This window comes from Rattus norvegicus, chromosome 9, assembly GCF_021556685.1.
Source record: "Rattus norvegicus strain SHRSP/BbbUtx chromosome 9, alternate assembly SHRSP_T2T, whole genome shotgun sequence".
NCBI lineage: Eukaryota > Metazoa > Chordata > Mammalia > Rodentia > Muridae > Rattus > Rattus norvegicus.
This window is the reverse complement of record NC_141542.1, coordinates 108,295,679-108,318,557: the sequence shown is the minus strand read 5'-3', so window position 1 is coordinate 108,318,557 and position 22,879 is coordinate 108,295,679. Positions and strand designations below refer to the sequence as shown.

At 44.9% G+C, this 22,879-nt stretch overlaps 2 protein-coding genes across 2 annotated transcripts; both read right to left on the bottom strand.

Moving 5' to 3' along the window:
- Positions 1-7,945: 7,945 nt before the first annotated feature.
- On the bottom strand, positions 7,946-8,914 carry Or9s14 (olfactory receptor family 9 subfamily S member 14). Its single transcript, NM_001000953.1, is given in 1 exon segment — positions 7,946-8,914. A coding segment is annotated over 1 exon segment (969 nt).
- A 12,335-nt stretch (positions 8,915-21,249) lies between these two features.
- Positions 21,250-22,209, bottom strand: Or9s14b (olfactory receptor family 9 subfamily S member 14B). Its single transcript, NM_001000751.1, is given in 1 exon segment — positions 21,250-22,209. A coding segment is annotated over 1 exon segment (960 nt).
- Positions 22,210-22,879: the final 670 nt, after the last annotated feature.

Sequence of the window (22,879 nt, the reverse complement as noted above, 5' to 3'; positions counted from 1 at the left end):
GAACCGAATCCAAGAACACATCAAAACGATCATCCATCATGATCAAGTAGGCTTCATGCAGGGATGGTTTAATATATGAAAATCCACCAATGTAATCCACTATGTAAACAAACTCAAAGCTAAGAACCACATGATCATTTCATTAGATACTGAGAAAGCATTTGACAAAATTCAACACCCCTTCATAATAGAAGTCCTGGAAAGATCAGGAATTCAAGGCCCATACCTAAACATAGTAAAAGCAATATACAGCAAACAAGTAGCTAACATTAAACTAAATGGAGAGAAACTTGAAGCAATCCCACTAAAATCAGGGACTAGACAAGGCTGCCCACTCTCTCCCTACTTATTCAATATAGTTCTCGAAGTCCTAGCCAGAGCAATCAGACAATGAAAGGAGGTCAAAGGGATACATATCAGAAGGGAAGAAATCAAAATATCACTATTTGCAGATGATATGATAGTATACTAAAGTGACCCCAAAAGTTCCACCAGAGAACTAGTTAACCTGATAAACAACTTCAGCAGTGTCGGGGTATAAAATTAACTCAAACAAATCAGTAGCCTTCCTCTACTCAAAGGATAAACAGGCTGAGAAAGAAATTAGGGAAATGACACCCTTCACAATCGTTCTAAACAATATAAAATATCTTGGTGTGACTTTAACCAAGCAAGTGAAAGATCTGTACAATAAGAACTTCAAGTCTCTGAAAAAAGAAATAGAGGAAGATCTCAGAAGATGGAAAGATCTCCCATGCTCATGGATTGGCAGGATTAATATAGTAAAGATGGCCATTTTGCCAAAAGCAATCTACAGATTCAATGCAATCCCCATCAAAATTCCTACTCAATTCTTTATAGAGATAGAAAGAGCGATTTGCAAATTCCTTTGGAACAACAAAAAACCCAGGATATTGAAAACTATCCTCAACAATAAAAGAACTTCTGGGGGGAATCACTATCCCTGAACTCAAGCAGTATTACAGAGCAATAATCATAAAAACTGTATGTTACTGGTGTAGAGACAGGCAGATAGATCAGTGGAATAGAATTGAAGACCCAGAAATGAACCCACACACCTATGGTCACTTGATCTTTGACAAAGGAGCTAAAACCATCCAATGGAAGAAAGATAGCATTTTCAACAAATGGTGCTGGTTCAACTGGAGGTCAGCATGTAGAAGAATGCAAATCGATTCATTCTTATCACTATGTACAAAGTTTATGTCCCAGTGGATCAAGGACCTCCACATTAAACCAGATACACTCAAACTAAGAGAAGAAAAAGTGGGGAAGAGTCTCGAACACATGGGCACTGGGGAAAATTTCCTGAATAAAACACCAATGGCTTGTACTCTAAGATCAAGAATTGACCTCATAGGGGTTGGGGATTTAGCTCAGTGGTAGAGTGCTTGTCTAGCAAGCACAAGGCCCTGGGTTCGGTCCCCAGCTCCGAAAAAAAAGAAAAAAAAAGGAATCGACCTCATAATACTGCAAAGCTTCTGTAAGGCAAAAGACACTGTCATTAGGACAAAACGGCAACCAACAGATTGGGAAAAGATCTTTACCAATCCTACATCTGATAGAGGGCTAATATCCAAAATATACAAAGAACTCAAGAAATTAGACTCTATAGAGCCAAATAACTCTATTAAAAATGGGGTACAGAACTAAACAAAACATTCTCAGCTGTGGATTATCAAATGGCCAAAAAGCACTGGAAGAAATGTTCAACATCCTTAGTCATCAGGGAAATGCAAATCAAAACAACCCTTAGATTACACCTCACACCAGTCAGAATGGCTTAGATAAAAAACTCAGGTGACAGCAGATGCTGGCAAGGATGTGGAGAAAGAGGAACACTCCTCCATTGTTGGTGGGATTGCAAACTGGTACAACCATTCTGGAAATCATTCTGGAGGTTTCTCAGAAAATTGGACATTATACTACCTGAAGACCCAGCTATACCTCTTTGGGCATATACCCAAAAGATGCTCCAACATACAACAAAGACACATGCTCCTCCTATGTTCATAGCAGCCTTATTTATAATAGCCAGAAGTTGGAAAGAACCCAGATGCCCTTCAACAGAGGAATGGGTTCAAAAAATGTGGTACATCTACACAATGGAATACTACTCAGCTATCAAAAACAATGACTTTATGAAATTCATAGGCAAATGGAGGGAACTGGAAAATATCATCCTGAGTGAGGTAACACAATCACAGAAAAACATAGTTGGTATCCACTCATTGATAAGTGGATATTAGCCCACAAGCTCAAATTACCCAAGATGCAATCCACAGACCACAGGAAGCTCAAGAAGGATGACCAAAATGTGGATGCTCCCACTTCTTCTTAAAAGGGGAAAAATTATCCATAGGAGGGGATATGGAAGCAAAGTTTAGAGCAGTAACTGAAGGAACGGCACATTCAGAGCCTGCCCCACATGTGGCATATATATATATATATATATATATATATATATATATATATATATATATATATATACAGCCAACAAAACTAGATAAGATTGATGAAGCTCAAAAATGCATGCTGAAAGGGATGGGATATAGATCTCTCCTGAGAGACACATCCAGACCATGTCTAATACAGAGGTCAATGCTAGCAGCAAACCACTGAACTGAGAACAGGATCCCCTTGGGGGATATTAGCGGAAGGATCGAAAGAGTTGAAGGAGCTTGCAAGCCCATAAAAACAACAATGCCAACCAACCAGAGCTCCCAGGGACTAAGCCACTGCTGAAAGACTGTACATGGACTGACCCAGGGCTCCAACTGCATATGTAGCCGAGAATAGCCTTGTTGGGGCACCAGGGGAAGGGGAAGCCCTTGGTCCTGCCAAGGTTGGACCCCCAGTGCAGGGGAATATGGGGGGGCAGTAAAGGGGATGGATGGGGAGAATACCCGTATTGGGGGAGGAGGAGGGGATGTGGGCTTATTGACAGGAAACCGGGAAAGGGAATAACATTTGAAACGTAAGTAAGAAGTATATCTAATAAAAAATTTTACTTTTCAGGGATGGGAATGTAGCACAGTGTAGAACTCTGGCCTAATAGACATAAGGAACAAAAACAAAAAAATGCAACCTTAGGCTACTACAGAACCCTGTAGTCAGATTTCACGAGAGGAAAGACAAAGTGGTCTAAGTTTGCTAATGCTTAGGTATTTCGTGTCATCATGTCAGAGCCTAAAAGGTGTAGGGGTTTGTGAAATGTGCTGAGCCTTGTGGAAGCAGAGGGTCCTTAGTGGGTTATAGTGGTTTTGAATGTGACATACACAGGCTCATGCACTTGGTCTCCAGATGGAGATGCTATTGAAGGTTTAGGATGGCCTTGCTCCAAGTGGGTCACTATGGGAAGAGCTTGAGATTTTAAAACCTGCCTTGTTTCTGTTTGCTCCCCAATTCCCAAGTGCAGACACAGTGTGACCTACTGCATACATTCCTGCTGCTGTTGCTGCTGCTGCTGCTGCTGCTGCTGCTGCTGCTGCTGCTGCTGCTGCTGCTGTGCTTTCCCTGCCTTGACGGACTGTACGCCTTCCAACTGTAAGCCAAAATAAGGTTTTGGTCAGGCACTTCATGTCACGAGAAGAAACTAGAGCCTTCTCAATGCATAAAACCCTTGTTGGGAAAGCACAAAACCTGTATAAAACATCCTCTACCTCAATACACTGTCCAGCCACCCTAATAAAAGACCACATGCAGCTGCAGTCAACTGTGAAGGAAGTGATGTCTGTATTTGAGGTCAGGTCTCATGACTGGCCTCCCCTGTTTTGTGAGAGAACACTGGGTGCTCTGTTTGCAGCAGAAGAAAAAGTCTCAAATATGACAACAGATCAAACCCAAGCCCTGATACCCTTAGTTGGTGGTGCTCACAGCGCCTTAATGCAGCCTGTGTACAGATGGACCGTGCCGGCAGTTTGCTGACTCTTTCTCCTCTATACTGTTCAGTATAGACTTTGTGTCCCTCCTCGTGTCAGTCTGGCTCTGACTAAGGACTAGTCCTTTCCCAGGAAGTGTGGAAGCTGATTCTTCACTTTTTGCACCACTAGCATCTACAAGGGGAAGATGAGTTTGCACTTGAGTAAGGGTGAGCAGTAAGAGGCTGCCAGCTGTTCTCTTCCAGCATCAAGTTCTAACACTGAGGACGACATCACATGGGCTGTTCCCTGTTAATTGCTAAAAACTAATTAAGATGGCAGAGAGGTGGGGGTGGGACAGTGTGATAGAGGACAAAAGCAAAGAGAAGAAGAGGGTAGGGTGAGGAGATAATGTCACTGAAATTGAGGTATAGGCCATTCAGAACAGAACATTCCAGAAGTGCACAAAAAAGGGAAGACTTTGACCAGTCAAACCTGAAACCCGGGAATGATGTTGGGGTCTGGAGGCCATGAGTAGATTGTTAAAGGAAATCAATGGAGACCTGCAGAGTGACCAGAGAGGGCAACTGGGCTAAATTTTCACCTTGCCCCTCTCTGTCTACTTTTTACTTCCCAATTGCAGATGTCTTCAGCCTTTAGCCATGCTCAGAGATCTGTCCGCCCCCAAATGCAGGCACAGCATGGAACTGAGGGCTGGGATCAGACGCACAGGGAAGTGACACAGACAAGCCCCAAGGGCAGAGGGTAGCAGGCTATTGTAAAGTGAAGCTCACCAAAGCTTCCTCCTCATTGGAGCCATCTGTGAGGACAAATAACAATTGCTGTGGTTACAAGCTGCCAGGCCAAGTTTGGAAGGTTCTATGAACTGGGAATCTAACTGTGACATCATCTATCACCCCTGGCTGATGGCTGAAGGAATGTGCTGGAAGCCAGTTGCCTTTAGGCCCCTCATGCCTCCAGCAGTGCACTATGCTACCCCAAGAGGAGGGTGAACAGAGGAGGGTGGGAAAGCAGCAATCTTGCAAAGTGAAGGAGGAATGCTGCAGAGATACCATTCTTAACCTATTCTTGCGCTAGATCAACGTAAGGTTGGGTCAACACATAGCTTCTAAGTGTTGGATGCTCCAAGGAGGAGTTTGCACTTTGATGATGTGGAAAAAAAGTAGAGTCATTGTTATGGATTTGGTCCCAGAATTGCACGAGAATCTGCACGTTCACAGGTAAGATGCTGAGGGACCCTACCCCTAGTTGGTTTTGATTTGTAAGTTTTGATTTGTAAATAAAGTTTCTGGAGACCAATGGCTGGAGAGAGAGAGAGAGAGAGAGAGAGAGAGAGAGAGAGAGAGAGAGAGAGAGAGAGAGAGAGAGAGGTGAGACTTGAGGATTCCCAGGTGAGGGACTGAGGAAAGAGAAGGAGAGGGAGAGATAGTTGCCATGCCAGGGAAGGAGGAAGAACAGCAGGACTGAGAGCTGCAGAAGACAGAGAGACACTTGTCATGTAGACGCTGGGGAATTCAGCCCAAGATGGCTGCAGGTCTGGGTCCAGGACAGCCAAGATAGAATGCTGGTTTTAGTAAGGAATATCATTAGCCACAAAGAGGTTTGGAAGTGGCCCAACCATTGAGGTGTTTAAGGCATATTAAAACATAAGGTGTGTGTCTTTCATTCGGGAACCCAGAATAGTGGGGCAAGTAGCTTGGAGCGCCGCCTCCTTGGTTGATTTGAGTAGCAATGTTTGAGAACAGCTACAAGTCACGGAGAAATCCACAGCCCTGTAGCTTCTATTTGGAAATATTGACAATAAACCTGCTTTCAGCCATAGAGCTCCGCCCTCTATTGAACCGAAGTGTAAGTGATTCAGTCTTCTTCACAAAATGGAATATTTAAAAGCAAAGAATGTAAATGCTTGGTGTCTTTGTCAGGGTTTCTATTCCTGAACAAACATCATGACCAAGAAGCAAGTCGGGGAGGAAAGGGTTTATTCAGCTTACACTTCCACATTGCTGTTCATCACCAAAGGAAGTCAGGACTGGAGCTCAAGCAGGTCAGGAAGCAGGAGCTGATGCAGAGGCCGTGGAGAGATGGTACTTACTGGCTTGCTCAGCTTGCTTTCTTATCAGCCCAGGGATGGCAAGACCCACGGTGGGCCCTCCCACCTTGACCACTAATTGAGAAAATACCTTACAGCTGGATCTCATAGAGGCATTTCCTTATGGGAGACTGCTTCTCTCCCTTGCAAATGTAGCTTGTATTTGACACACAAAACTAACCAGTACAATTGACCCATTGTCAACCTGGCATACAAATGCATCACTATTAAGCCTTAACCTTTACTTTCTTATTCATCCCCAAGATCTAAATAACTTTAAAAGTCCCACAGTCTTTATAAATTTTTACATATTAACATTTCAATCACTTTAAAATATCTAATCACTTTTAAAATTCAAAGTTTCTTAACTGTGGGCTCCATTAAAATACCTCCTTCCTTCAAGAGGGAAAAATATCAGTGCTCAGTCACAATTAAAAGCAAAATCAAACTCTAACCATCCAATGTCTGGGATCCACTCATGATCTTCTGGACTCCTCAAAAGGTTTGCCAGTTACTTCTCCAGCTCTTCCTTCTGTAGCACTCTAAGCTCAGGTTGATTCATTCCACTGACACTGTTGTTCCCATGATACTGGTATCTCCAATACACTGGAGTCTTGTGCTACAACTAGGTTTCACTAGCGGCCACTCATGGGCTCTCTTCATAGTGCCAACTTTCAAATCCTTTGCATGGACCCCTTCAGTCCTGGGCCATTAACAGGGACTGAAGCTGCACCTTCACCAGTGGCCTTCCATGGCTTCACTCAGTGCCAAGCCTCAGCTGCTCTGCATGACTCCTTCATGACTTCAAAACCAGTACCACCTGGGTGACTCTTACACATTACCTCATCCAGTGGCAGAGCCAGAAACAACTATCTCTGGGAACAGCCTCTTTGTGTTCTTAGAAAACACTTCCCAGAAGATTTCACCTCAATGATGCTGGTCTCTTTTTAATCACTACTATTTTTTTTTTTTTTACCTCCAGCTGACCAGGATCAATAGTCCCAGTATTGCAAAGGCTTTGCTTTAGCAGTTCTTATCACAGCTTATTCTTCAGCTCCAGCTAACAACAAAAAAAAACCCCACAGAATCTTCACAATCAAATAACCAATGACCCTGAAAGAAGTCATTAAGCACCTCTCTGAAACTTCATAAGTCAGGCCTCCATCCTCTGCACTGTTCTCAACATTATCTTCCAAGCTCCTACAGAACATCCCACAGAACTCTTTACAACCAATGGCTCTTCTAGCCCAAAGTTCCAAAGTCCTTCCACAGTCGTCCCCAAAACATGATCAGGCTGTCACAGGAATACACACTATGCTGATAGCAATTTGTCTTAGTCAAGTTTTCTATTCCTATGCAAACATCATGACCAAGAAGCAAGTCGGGGAGGAAAGGGTTTATTCAGCTTACACTGTACACATTGCTGTTCATCACCAAAGGAAGTCAGGACTGGAACTCAAGCAGGTCAGGAAGCAGGAGCTGATGCAGAGGCCATGGAGGGATGTTACTTACTGGCTTGCTTCCCCTGGCTTGCTCAACTTGTTTTCTTATAGAACCCAGGACCACCAACCCAAGGATGACACTACCTACAATGGACCCTCCTCCCTTGCTCACTAATTGAGAAAATGCCTTACAGCTGGGTCTCATGGAGGCATTTCCTCAAGGGAGGATAACTGGGATAACTTCAGCTTGTGTCAAGTTGACACCAAAACCAGCAAGTACACCTGGCTGATGATATAAATTCAAGAAAGCCAGGGTAGATGATGAACAGATGGGTGTGTTGATGGATACATGGGGGGATGGATAGATGAAGGGGTAGCAGAAAAGAAGCCAGGAGGGCACAACACTGGGAACAAAGTCAACAGGACTGGTAGACATAGAATCAAAAGAAGATACTCTTCTTTCCCAGGAATATTTTCCTTCAGTGACCCCAACATGGCTCCTGATATTGACTCTATCCACTCTCCTTCGCCAGACTGTGCCTCTGTCCCAGCCTCCTGAGGGCATCCTTCACATCCTTGTTGCGCAAACTGTAGATAAGGGGGTTGAGCATGGGGATGATCAGAATGTAGATTATGGAGACCACCTTGCCTTGCTCCATGGATGCCACACCCCCTGGCTGGCCATATACAGCAAAGCCAGTTCCATAAAACAAGGACACGGCTGTCATGTGAGAGCCACAGGTAGAGAAGAGCTTGTGTCTTCCTGACCCTGAGTGCATTCTGAGGATGGTCACTGTGATATAAACATAAGAGATGATGACCACAAACACAGCACACACAATGATGAACCCACAGATACCAAACATGACAAGCTCATTGAGAGCCGTGCTGGCACAGGCCAGCTGGAGCAGTGGGGGCACGTCACAGTAGAAGTGGTCAATACGGTTGGAGCTGCAGAAGGGCAGCCGGAATGTGAGGCTGGTTTGCACAATGGAGTTCAGGCAGGCAACACAGAAGGTACCCAGGACCAGACGGACACAGGTCATAGGGCACATGGTCACAGGGTACCTCAGGGGACTGCAGATGGCCATGAAACGGTCATAGGCCATCACAGCTAAGAGCACAGCCTCAGTGGCAGCCAACAAAGAGAAAAAGAAGAACTGAGTGGCACATCCCGCAAAGCTGATGGTCTTAGAAGAGAAGAAGATGCTGGCCAGGGCATTAGGAACAACGACAGTGGAGAGGCAGAGGTCAACAAAGGACAGATTCTTGAGGAAGAAGTACATGGGGGAATGCAGACGGGCATCCAAGGTGATGACCATGATCATGGTGAGGTTTCCCAGGACGGTTACTACATATAGGACGAGGAAGACAGTAAAGAGCAGGGCCTGGGTCTCTGCGCCTCCCCTGAAACCCAGCAGCACGAACCCTTGCAAGGACATTGCAGAGAGGCTTCCATTTCTGTGAACTTCTATGGCCATGAGTGAGGTCAGCTGAAGAGAGGAAGGTGGAGGTAGAGAGGAGAAGCAGATCTCAGTGGTGCAGTCTCACGTTCCACAGACTATAAGAACCTTCTGGTGCCATGCTGTCCACTGTGCAGACATTCACTAGCTGCTCTGATCTCCCAGATGAGCAGATATGGTGTGAAATGAGACATTTTGTCAGACTTAGTGAGGTTTTTCTGAGCTCTCCCTCTGTAGAAGCCTGAGCTATTCTGTGAGGATCCAAGGAGACTTCCAGACCCTAATGACTCTCAGATTACAGACAGCCTTTCCATAAACCTTTCCCCGCATCTGGGCTCTGTTTCCTCACTTCCATGAGGAACGCCCCAGCAGCTCTACTGATGTAGCTGTCTCCTGAGTCCCATCACCACCCTACACTGTTTTCCTTCTTATCATTCACAAATGACCATGAGAATTATCTGCTCTCCAACAAACTGGCTAGGTGGTTCTGTCACTTGTCAGATGGAATCGAAGCAGGAAACCACTCTTCCCAGACTGAGTCTGAGTCTCTGTGTGTCCCTCCACAGAACTCTGACTTCACCTCAGCCCCTGTGGCTCCAGTGCTGGTGTGCAGTGGCGATCAGTGTTGCTGCTGCCAATGTCTAGATGTTGGAGATCATGGTGAGGGGCAGTCCCATGTTCTGAGAAACTCCAAGACTAGAGGCTGAGCATGTTTGGGACATACTCATGCCTTCTAATCTGATGTCAGCTCAGTTCTCTGTTCTAACCTTAACTGGCGGGTGTGTAAGAACTTACACATTTTGGTTGAAAACCAGATGAGGCTGGCTACTGCCCAGTGTCTTTGGCCATTCATGGAGACATACTCTTCTCATTCTGTCTACAATCTAGAATACATACAACTATTCCGTGGTGCTAGCCATGATTGGTACTGCTTGTCAAGGAGGTATATGCGGGGGCTGGGAGGGGGGGCTCCTGGACTTAGCAGCTGGCTGGAGAGGGATGGAATGTCTCTTCTACACCATTCTGTGATCCAAAGGCAGTACCTGGGTCATATGGAATCAGTGGTTTCAGTGTCCACCATACAGGGCATACAGTGAGTACATGGAATCTGAAAAACTTCATCAAATCCCTCCATATACTTCATAACTAACTTTCCCATTGTGTGCTCAAAGGTGTGCCTGAAGCATTTGTTCGCTCTTGATGTAACAGACTAGGACCTAGGTACTTACCAGATATGTTTACTTTGTGCTCAGTGTGATGTGCATAGATAGGTCCATGCCACAGCTGGTCCTACGCTTCCTGTTGGAGCGAGGACAAGCATCCTATCTCCAGCTGGCCCAGGATACAGCCCATCTAGAGACATAAGTGGAAGAGGAAGGAAGCCATGTATAGCTCTGCTGTGGGGGATTGAAACTGGTGACCAAGATGATGTACCCTGGTGCACCCTCCCAGTACTGCTAGCCCTGACTGGGAATGATGTGAGGCTACCACACAATAGAACAGCGTTGTCTCCAGAGCTATGTTCACAATTGTTGCTGAACACACAATCCTGATGTCCCCAAGGTATCTCCTCCCATCAGCATCCTTCACAAGCAAAACACTGACCTTACCTTATCTAGGTGAGACCCAAAGTCAGAGAGCTATCATGCATGCTCTCCAGGTCCCCATGCTATTCAGGCTGGTCTGTGCTGAATGTAGACACCAGGGTTCCTTTCCCCTTCTGAGGTTAGCTATGGCTTTCTGACAAAGGAATGAGTTAGATGTGGCAGAGGTGTATGTAGGTCTGCTCCTTGTGAGAGTCTGTGTGTGCAAACCCTGGCTACAGTAGTTTCTGTGTCTTGTAAGGTGTGAGGTCTGGCTTTCTTGCCCTTACTTCATCTCCATACCTGCTATGTGGGCATCTATACTTGAGTTCTCTCTGTTGGGGAGTATATTGTGCTTGGTAGAGCTGGGAATGGCAGTCTCCAGTGGTCAATTAAGGAGACACTGTACTTTGTAGCATCTGGGACTCAAACTCCTTAGCCTCCAGGGGTACAACACTGGTCTGGACAATATCTTCTTTGTGGCCTTTCTCTCCTGGTGATTTGGCAGGAAGACTGTGGTCCTTGGGGACCTGTGAAGGCACCATCAGGAGTTTGGCAGATGACTCAGAGCTATCTTGCCACTATCCCTTATTAAAATTATTACCTGAGTCACAGCATGGCCTCCTGGCCATTTTTACTTTTCCCTCTGACTATACTGACCCGAGGAAAGGACTTATGGAACTCTGTGTGGGACTGTTGAGCCTGCTCCTCCATGACCATCAGTCATCCTTCTCAGGTCACTGAGTCTTCAGTGTTCTCAGGATTCAATGTCATTGGTCTCAATTCTCTTTCTGTCCCCTTGTTTCTGTTGTTTCAATTTAACACAAATTCAATTTTACAGAGAGTTAAAATTCAAACCAGTAAGTACTGGTCCACACTAAAGCGAAAGCTCTTCTCTTTGGTGAGTGACCCCTTGCTCCCTTGGTGCTTACTATGTCTCCCGTCCATGCTACTTCATCCCACAGACTCCATGTAAGGACCGAGCACAGTACTTATTTATTCTGGACTTGATATTGTCCTTGATCATACTTCATGGGAGATAGCTTGGTCAGTGCCCGGGTTTGAGGCATCCATGGTGTTCCTCCATTATCATTTCTCATTCTCCCTGCTACTTCCTCTGAATCCCTTCTTCCCCCCAGAACTCGTCCCACTCATTGTCATTGTGTATGCATGTGTTCCACATGATGTGTGTGCCTGTGTTTCATTGACCTCCATGAGATTCATTGCATGAGCACAAGTGGCCTGGGGTTATTTACTTGATCTAGGGCAGGTTACTCATGGCTACACCACTGATGAAAATTACTTAACACCTCATCAACGATTAACAGCCAATATCTCCTAGGGGAGGCCTTGGGCTCTTTAAACACTTGTCCATCCACTCTCAGTGATAAGTGGCCCATGTTTGTGCATATAGCTCACCTTTTTGTTAGTAGTTCACAAGAATAGTGGCTATACCGAGTCTGGAAGATAGTTTTTCATAGTTCTTTCCCTGTTGTAGGTTTTTACAGTCTTAGTTGTTTTAGTTGTGTGTTTTGTCTCTTGTGAGCTCCTTCTAGAGGCTTTTCAGTCAGAATTAAACTTCCTGAAGCTACCTGGGGACACACACTAGTGCTCTCTATTACTTTCCCAGCAGTCCCCACTCCTTAACCTTAGGAGAACACTGTGCATAACACTTGGCTCCCTCTCATAGTTCAGAAATGGTGGTGTCAGAATTATGCTTGTGGAATCATAGTTTATAGATTTTAGAGTCAAGAGTTTCAGCATTTAAGCAGCAAAAGAAGGAAGGAATGGGGAAAGGAAGAAAGATGGTGTAGCATGGGAATGAGTGGGAGAGCATGTGGGATGGAGGTATGAGAGATTGAGTAGAGGTCACAGAGTTAGAAGTACAGTAAAGACAGTATAGAGAGGAAAGGGGCAGTCATGTTGTCATGATGGTCTGCTGGTGAGACAGTAGTTAGAGCGTGGTAATGGACAGTCATTGTATAAAACTGTAAATAAGAACAAAATTCAACTAAAATCAGAACATGATAAACTAAAATTTCTAGAAATACATAAAAATGCGATGGGGCAGTAACCTGAAAAAGAAGGCATACTAAAAAGATCTGAAATTTCCCCTGAGTATGGTATGATTTCTCGCCACTTGGTAAGTTATCTGCCAGTCTGTATATGTGATCAAAAGGGCCATCACATCATCCATCTACCAGCCTGCATAGGAAGATGCCGGAGGACCACCATGTCATCCACCTACCATCCCACATGTGAAGGTTGGAGGACCACCATGTCATCCATCTACCAGCCGACATGTGAAGGTGGGAGGACCACCATGTCATCCATCTACCATCCCACATGTGAAGGTGGGAGGACCACCATGTCATCCATCTACCATCCCACATGTGAAGGTGGGAGGACCACCATGTCATCCATCTACCAGCCCACATGTGAAGGTGGGAGGACCACCATGTCATCCATCTACCATCCCACATGTGAAGGTGGGAGGACCACCATGTCATCCATCTACCAGCCGACATGTGAAGGTGGGAGGACCACCATGTCATCCATCTCCCAATCTGCACACATGAATGCATGGCCCACCAGTCTCTGCAGTTTAAACATATTAGATCTTGTGCCATTTCGAACAAGGACTTTCATAAATATCGACTTCTCACTGCTAGGGCGTCCTTGCCTAGGTCCTTCTGCCTCCGAAGCAGAACACAGCCTACTGTCCTGTGAAGGGATCGAGCTTTCCAAAGTCATCACTAACTATGATTTATATTGTGGAAGTTACGGAAGAGCACACTTGAATACCTTTGTATGTGGCAGAATGTCGGGTCCAGAGCATAGAGCTGTGTTGTCACTCCAACCAGCAGTGGTGGGAGAGAGGACTCATTTTCTCTGGCCATCGGTCTGACTTCTGTGTCCTCATCACCATCCTCACTCTGGTGTGCATTCCTCTCCACCTTCCCCCCTCAGGTTCTTGTCTCTGACATGCCTGCTGTCACTTAGTGGTGACCACTGGCCCTGATCACAGGGTTCTTAAGAGGATCCTTGCCTGGAGGTCAGGTCCATGACAGCATTGTGGTTCCTCTGTGGTAGAGGTTCACTAATGCTGCTTCTGTGGGAAGTTCACTGGGAGAGCCACGTAAGGCTGATGCATAGAGTGGCTTTGCTGCCTAGGTCACAAGAAATGGCAGCAGGAATAGGTATTCTTTTTCAAGTCATGGGAGAAGGATGCTGGGGTGCTGAACAGATGCGGTTGGTCACTTGTGGAGACAACAGGGCCAGCTCGGCCAAGTAGCATGGCAGTCTTACTCCTTGTGGATCCCTTAACTGTACTCATCTCCAGACCAAACATGACTTCTGAACCACAGCATTACTTGGATGTGTTGATTATTCTACTAAACAACAACAACAACCAGCCAAATTAAGAAATAAATCTTAATTTTTATAGCACTTGTAGATATCTAGCAATACTGAGCAGAAATCACAGACGGTCCCCATTTGTTCTGAGTTCCCACACATGGAGTCCAAGCAGCAGCAGCCTCCATTAGTGTGGGATGTGCATTGTGGTAGGTGAGGTCACACTGGCATGTCAGAGTCACCCAGCCCACACGAGTTGCACATTCTATAGCTCTGGACTAATGTGTAGTCTCATGTACCCCCTATTACAGTATGCAGAGCAGTTGCTATGATCTAGAGCTCCCCTTGCTTCGTCTGCTCACCCTGATTTCCCTGCCCCCATTGATTCTCTACTTTCTCTATAGCTCACTGATGATGGGTGGAACCATACCTTGACCAGACTGCTTAGTTATGCTTACCTGCTGCCTTCTGTTGAAACCTAAACCTCATGCCAGAACCCTAGGCATAGACTTGGGGTTCAGGGAAGAGTCACCAGATATCTTTGTGTTAATTATAACCTCATTGAATGAATCTCCTGCACTTATCCTTAGCCACCGGCTGAGAAGAAATGAATGCTTCTCCTTTTTCTGCTGTCTAATTAAATGTGCCCTTCATTAGTCTGTTGGGAACAGGTGACTGAGCCTGTGTTCATGTGGCTGCCAGAACTCAGGCTTTGATGTTTAAAAATTCTGGTAATAATTTTGGTGAACTGGGTCCAGGAGAAAAGATACACTAAGGATTTTTGCTACTTATTTCAAGGTGACCCTAGAGAGCCATTCGGGTTCTGTTGAACCACTTGAGACATCCAGGATACTAAAGGCCTAGCAAATGTAGCTGGGAACGGCCCTTCTCAGGTCCTTTAAGCAGAAGATCTGAAGTGAAGCTTCATGGATGTTCCTGATGATCCATATCACTAGAATAAAGTAATGGTTCTCTTGAGTGTCTCCAGTTTCAAGAGCATCCCAAGGGCTCTTCTACCTGTAAACTCAAGTCTTAACCTCTTGAAACTTCTCATCAGGAAATGAATAAGTAGATAGATAGATAAATAGATAGATAGATAGATAGATAGATAGATAGATAGATAGATAGATAGATGATAGATGCATGATAGATGTTAGTAGATGCATGTCAAATTCTTAAATGTAGAGATAGGCTACACTGCTGGATCTCTCAGGCATTCTAAACTTGTATTTCGACTCACCTGTTTTTCCTTTAGGCAGCATTAGTATTGTTGCGTATGACCAATTAGTGTGGCCTCCAAGTATTTCCCTCCTCCTTCATGAACCGTCAACATCTAACGTCACAACTCTTTAGTACTCAGACACCACATGTAGGTTGATGTCTTCATGCAGGAAGGCAGGTACAGAATAGAATAAGGCCTGTCATTGGGTGAGAACGAAGGATGGGCCAGACAAAAGTTTAGAAGTGGGAGAAGGAGCTGGGAGAACATGGTGGCAGTTAAGATTCTACTCTGTGCATAGATACAAGTTATGAATATTTTTAAGGGACGGGTGTGTACAGGATTTTGTGGTGTCTAGATGGGCAAATTATATCTTATCAATTGGATCAGAGGTTATCGTGTGGTGTGTTCTTTCATGTGGTGACTTAATTGAGTTCAAGAGAAGGTGCAGTAGTGGGACGCACCACGCCCGCCACGGAATTGGGATGTGTATGCCTGGTGAGGTAACAACCCGCCAAGGGAACTGTGAGTGAAAGCCAAGCCGTGTGGCAAGGTGCCATGTTGGAATAGCTCCCGGACCACCAGGGTTAGAGAGTACCATGGGGGCCAGCATGGAGCCGCTGAGATAAACTAGCGCTAGTTTTATGGTGGGCCTGCCCAGGTCAGAAAGAGACCCTGGAGCGAAGAGCAGCATGGTAAGCACAAGAACTGATTGTGCCAATTTTTTATTTTTTTACAATAACAAGTGGCAAACCAACTTCTTAGGCAAGAATCCACTAAAAATTAAAGATTTTCAGCCTGAGAACGTTTTATTTTCTAAGTGGGAGGGAGTTTGCGCTATGTTGAGTCACGTGATGTTGCAAGCACCTGAACCTTAAAGAAACAGAGGCACTCAGGTAGCAGGCTCAGGTCCCCTGCTGTTTAAAGTGCAGGCTGCTTGCTCCTAGCCACAGGGATAGAGATTAGAAGCTGCCTGCTTCTTAATGACAGTATTAATGGAAATGCTATTAAGTTTGTTTTATAGTTAAAAGGAGAGAGTACAGAGTTTATCTGAATCACATGGGGATTTTCACCCAGCATTCAGAACTTGGATAGGGAAGATTAGTCACTGACTCCAAGTAGAAAGTGGTGATATTTGCCAGTTATAAAAGTTATTATAAAACAGAAGTCTGTACACCGGGCAGAGTGAATACAGACATATACTATAGAAGTTATTAATAAATAAGAGTCTGACGCTCCAGGCAGAGAGCTTAACAGATCTATGGTAATATTTTGGTCTACAGCATACTCAGATTCTCTCTAATGTGGGCTCCACGGGAATTGTGGGTTAAAATCCTGGTTTGACAAGTTGCCTGCTTATTATTGACAGGTATTAATAGAAGTATGATTAAATTGTTTTTATGAATTTACCCTGCTGATGCCACATGGTTTGACAATGCTGGCTAGCGAGGGTTTGTGGTTATTTTTTTATATTTACCACAACAGGAGGTTCCTATTCTCTTAACGTGGGCTCCACAGGAATTTTGGGTTAGTTTCCGGCTTGACAGGTTAGAGAAGCCTAAGCAGGCTCATGCAGGATTGCTTAGCTTACTTCATTTCTTTAAATTGTTTTAATTTTCATAATGAGTGTGATTTTGAGTCTTGTGGTTATATCATTTCTCTGGGAGAGAGTGCAAGATACAAGCTTTTCTGGTTACAGACTAAAGAACGTGCTATTTTGGGAGAAAGGTTTTGTCTTTGTGTTTTTAAAAAGGGTGGTCAGGCTCTGGACACCTTCCAGAGTTGTACTGATTAGATTTGATAAAGGTCAACCATTTGAAAAACTGAATTCAAGAGAATCAAATGAAAGATATCTCAATACTAAACCTTTGTTTTGAGATTTATGTATTGCAGAATGTACAGCCTGGAGAAGCTCGTCCTCAGAATGCTGACCTGGCCTACTTGGATTCCTCATCTCAGGGACTTTCAGTCAGGTCCAGTCAAGACAGACATCAGGCGACAACAACTCCCCCATTTTCACTACCCCCCAACACCCAAGGATATCTCAGCACCCACATACTGCTTGAAGAAGCTATTGAAGAGTCATCGCCCAGGTTCCCTAAACTCTGGGAGGCTAAAAGTGGCTATTCTTTCCATTTCTAAATCTGAGGAATTTAGAAATGGTCATAATTTAACTGGGAGGATTTAGCTCAAAATAAACTCATTTGGTAGAAATCTTATATTTGTTACTAAGCTAAACTTATAATCTTTTACATTGGTTCAGGATTTATTTGATACAAGTTTAGATTTTCTTTGATATTAATTTCTCATTAATTTAAAATTAATATTGTTACTGTCATATACAGGCATTGTGCCTATACAACACATTTAAGTGTATGAGGCTTATCCACAGTTCTTTACTGCTATTAGAAAACTAATCTGAAATGATTTAAACATAAGAATTAGGCACCAAATAGCATTCATGGCTCCTAGTTCACTCTTAGGGTGTTTTCAAGGTACTCTCATCAGAAATAGCTGAGAATAGTTAACGGTCAACAGACCGGATTACTTATACAGTTAGATGGTTTTCAAAAAACGCGAGAAATCCACATGTGACACTTATTGTTATTTGTCATTTTTTGAGACATGTCTGCTCCTAACAGCTCCCCTTTGATGGATTCAAAGAAGAAATTGAACATCTCCACCTCCAGGTGAGATATTACCCTGTGGCTAGGTAGCCACTGGACAGAAACTGCCTGTTTATTCTACAGACTAAATACTGTCCAGAAAAGGATACGTTGCACAATAGTCGACTGATAACTTCTGCCAAGCCAGAATGATCAGCCCTTTAAATTCTGCATTTCAAAAGTCTGTCAGTAGGCCAGAAGGCTGAAGACTTGCTCTCACGTGTTACTAACAGGGGACTGTGGGGGTAGAAATTTGTCTCTACAACCTGTTTCAGTTCTGCAAGTGGTGTTAGGCTTCCTATATTTACAGATATATTGATAATATATTCCCAGATTTCTGATGGGGCTGAAACTACTTATAGTCCCATAGCTTACCCAGGCTGTTTAACTTAAAGAATACATATTTAATTAGATAGTTATGAGATAGTATACAGGCTAGTCAGGACATAACAGATTTTAAGCCTTTCTTAAGCTGTAATAGATAACTAAATGTTCTGTTTAACTGATAAAATGTTGGACTGGGTGTTAGGTGTATTTTATGCTTTATAAATTACAAAATAGTTATGCTCAGTTTACATTTGAGAGACAAGTTTTTTTTTTAATTAGACAGAAAGGGTAATGTGTAGGTTGATGTCTTTATGTAGGAAGGTGGGTACAGGATAGAACGAGACCTGTCGTTGTATGAGAAGGAAGGATGGGTGGGAGAAAAGTTTTAGAAGGAGGAGAAAGAGCTGGGAGAACATGGCGTCAGATGTTAAGATCCTTCTCTGTGCACAGATATTGGTTATGAACATTGTTAAGGGGTGGGTGTGTGCAGGATTTTGTGCTGTCGAGATGGGCAAATTATATCTTATCAATTGGATCAGAGGTTATTGTGTGATGTCTTCTTTCATGTGGTGACTTGAGTTCAAGAGAAGGTGCAGTGACTGGACACACCAAGCCCGCCACAGAATTGGGATATATATGCTTGGTGAGGTAACAACCCGCCAAGCAAACTATGAGTGAAAACAAGGCAGTGTGGCAAGGTGCCACACTGGAACAGCTCATGAACCTCCTGGGTAAGAGAGTACCATGGGAGCCAGCATGGAGCTGCTGAGATAAATTAGCACTAGTTCCTACGGCACGACTACCAGGGTCAGAGAGTGCCCGGGAGAAACGAGCTGAGCGGTACTCACAAGAACCGGTCACACCGATTTTTTTTAAATTTTTTTTTTTTTACCACAGCAACCATGTCATAGGAAAATGACCCATTTGGGAAACATCAGACGACCTAAGCAGTAAACCACTTAGCACACTGTTAAACAATCACTTTTTTTTTCTAGTAATGACAGTTTTCTTCTAGATTCCCATTGAATACTTTTCCTCTAGACCTCAAGCCTATGTTCTTCCTCATCTCTCCTTAAATAGGCAGGCGGATACTTTCACCCCATGGAGGGAGAAGATCTACAGACCAAGCCCTGATACCCTTAGTTGGTGGTGCTCACAGCGCCTTAATGCAGCCTGTGTACAGATGGACCGTGCCGGCAGTTTGCTGACTTTCTCCTCTATACTGTTCAGTATAGACTTTGTGTCCCTCCTCGTGTCAGTCTGGCTCTGACTAAGAACTAGTCCTCTCCCAGGAAGTGTGGAAGCTGATTCTTCACTTTTTGCACCACTAGCATCTACAAGGGGAAGATGAGTTTGCACTTGAGTAAGGGTGAGCAGTAAGAGGCTGCCAGCTGTTCTCTTCCAGCATCGAGTTCTAACACTGAGGACGACATCACATGGGCTGTTCCCTGTTAATTGCTAAAAACTAATTAAGATGGCAGAGAGGTGGGGGTGGGATAGTGTGATAGGGGACAAAAGCAAAGAGAAGAAGAGGGTAGGGTGAGGAGATAATATCACTGAAATTGAGGTATAGGCCATTCAGAACAGAACATTCCAGAAGTGCACAAAAAAGGGAAGACTTTGACCAGTCAAACCTGAAACCCAGGAATGATGTTGGGGTCTGGAGGCCATGAGTAGATTGTTAAAGGAAATCAATGGAGACCTGCAGAGTGACCAGAGAGGGCAACTGGGCTAAATTTTCACCTTGCCCCTCTCTGTCTACTTTTTACTTTCCAATTGCAGATGTCTTCAGCCTTTAGCCATGCTCAGAGATCTGTCCGCCCCCAAATGCAGGCACAGCATGGAACTGAGGGCTGGGATCAGACGCACAGGGAAGTGACACAGACAAGCCCCATGGGCAGAGGGTAGCAGGCTATTGTAAAGTGAAGCTCACCAAAGCTTCCTCCTCATTGGAGCCATCTGTGAGGACGAATAACAATTGCTGTGGTTACAAGCTGCCAGGCCAAGTTTGGAAGGTTCTATGAACTGGGAATCTAACTGTGACATCATCTATCACCCCTGGCTGATGGTTGAAGGAATGTACTGGGAGCCAGTTGCATTTAGGTCCCTCATTCCTCCAACAGTGCACTATGCTACCCCATGAGGACGGTGAACAGAGGAGGGTGGGAAAGCAGCAATCTTGTAAAGTGAAGGAGGAATGCTGCAATGCTCTCGTTCTTAGCCCACTCTTATACTAGATCAACGTAAGGTTGGGTCAACACACAGCTTCTAAAGGCTTAGGATGCTCCAAGGACATATTCACATTTTGGTGATGAGAGAACGGTATAAAGTCACCTTAGATTGCTGTCTGTAAGGATAGGTTAAAGACACTGTTAGAGCCTGTAACTGGACAGAAAAGGATGGCGGGCTGATAGTTTTTGAGAGTTTGGAGAGATAGGAAAGAAGGGAGTAGGAAGGAAGATCGAGGAAGAGAAGGATGGCCCAGATCCTGTAGGGATGGATGACTACAGGACATTTTTTCCAATCTAAGTGGGCAGTTTACATCAATATCAATTGGCTCTGAGTTCTTTGGGCGTTTTGTGGACTAAGAATTTACTGATATAAATCTGACTGATATAAACAAGCCTCTGGAGTTTTGATTTTACAGGGTTACAGGGATTTGCGAGAGCTACCCTTGAGATGGACGGTCATTACACCCTGATCTAGCTAGGGAGGCAGTGAGACCCTGGGGCTGGTGCTAGCATGGTATGGTGCATCTTTTTTTATTATTGAACACAACAAGTCACGGAGAAAGTCACAGCCATGTAGCTTACTTTGGAGATGTTGGCAACGGTTTCCAAACCTGCTCTTTGCTCTGTAGCTCCACCTTCCCTCGACCAAAGGGTAAGTGATTCAGTCCTCTTCCCGAGGTAGAGCATTGGAAGACAAAGAAGGTGTGTCATTCACATTTTGTAAATGCCTGCTTAATGATTTACATTCAAGAATGCAGGGAAGCTGGCGAAGAGATGGCTGTGTTGGTGGATAGATGGATTGATGGATAGATGAATGGATAGAAGAGAAGAAGGCAGCAAGGCAGAAAATCAGAAACAAGAGAACAAAGAAGACAGGATGCAAAGACAGGAACTCAAAATAAAGATTAAAAAAACTGTTTCCCAAGGATCCTTCTCTTCAGTGACCCTAGCATGGCTCCCGATGAAGATTCTAGCCACTCTCCTTCACCAGACTGTGCCTCTGTCCCAGCCTCCTAAGGGCATCCTTCACATCCTTGTTGCGTAGACTGTAGATGAGGGGGTTGAGCATGGGGATGATCAGAGTGTAGATTATAGAGACCACCTTGCCTTGCTCCATTGATGCCACACCTCCTGGCTGGCCATATACAGCAAAGCCAGTTCCATAAAACAAGGACACGGCTGTCATGTGAGAGCCACAGGTAGAGAAGAGCTTGTGTCGTCCTGACCCTGAGCGCATTCTGAGGATGGTCACTGTGATATAAACATAAGAGATGATGACCACAAACACAGCACACACAACGATGAACCCACAGATACCAAACATGACAAGCTCATTGAGAGCTGTGCTGGCACAGGCCAGCTGGAGCAATGGGCGCATGTCACAGAAGAAGTAATCAATAGAATTGGAGCTGCAGAAGGGCAGCTGGAATGTGAGGCTGGTCTGCACAATGGAGTTCAGGCAGCCTCCACAGTAGGTACCCAGGACCAGACGGACACAGGTCATAGGGCACATGGTCACAGGGTACCTCAGGGGACTGCAGATGGCTATGAAACGGTCATAGGCCATCACAGCTAAGAGCAGAGCCTCAGTAGTAGCCAGCACGGAGAAAAAGAAGAACTGAGTGGCACATCCCGCAAAGCTGATGGTCTTAGAAGAAAAGATGTTGGCCAAGGCATTAGGTACAATCACAGTGGAGAGGCAGAGGTCAACAAAGGACAGATTCTTGAGGAAGAAGTACATGGGGGAGTGCAGACGGGCATCCAGGGTGATGACCACGATCATGGTGAGATTTCCCAGGACAGCCACCATATAGAGGACCAGGAAGACGGCAAAGAGAAGGGTCTGTGTTTCTTTACCTCCCCTAAATCCCAACAGCACAAACCCCTGCAAGGACGTTGTGGAGAAACTTCCATTTCTGTGGACTTCCATGGCCATGAGTAGGGACAGTTGAGGAGAGGAAGGTGGAGGCAGAGGGGGGAAGCAGATCTCAGTGGTGCAGTCTCACGTTCCACACATTTTTAGGACCTTCTGTTGCCATGCTATGCACTGTGCAGAAGTTCACTAGCTGCTAAGAGCTCCTTCCAGATGAGCTGACATGACCTGAAAGGAAACATTTCCTCAGACATAGTTAGTGAGGGTTTGAGCTCTCCCTCTGTAGATGCCTAAGCTGTGCTCTGAGGATCCAAGGAGACTTCCAGACCCTAATGACTCTCAGATTACAGACAGCCTTTCCATAAACCTTTCCCTGCATCGGGGCTCTGCCTCCTCACTTCCATGAGGAACTCCCCAGCAGCTCTACTGATGTAGCTGTTTCTTGAGTCCCATCACCACTCTAAACTGAGCTAGTCATTCTTCTTATCGATTCACAAATGACCGTGAGAATTCTCTGCTCTCCAACAAACTGGCTAGGTGATTCTCTCACCTGTAGGATGTAATCAAAGCAGGAATCCACTCTTCCCAGAATGAGTCTGAGTCTCTTGTGCCCCCACAGAACTCTGACTTCACCTCAGCAGCTGTAGCTCCAGTGCTGGTGTGCAGTGGCAATCAGTGTGCATGCTTTGCTCCCCTGATGTGTGGGATTGGTGCTGCCAATGTCTAG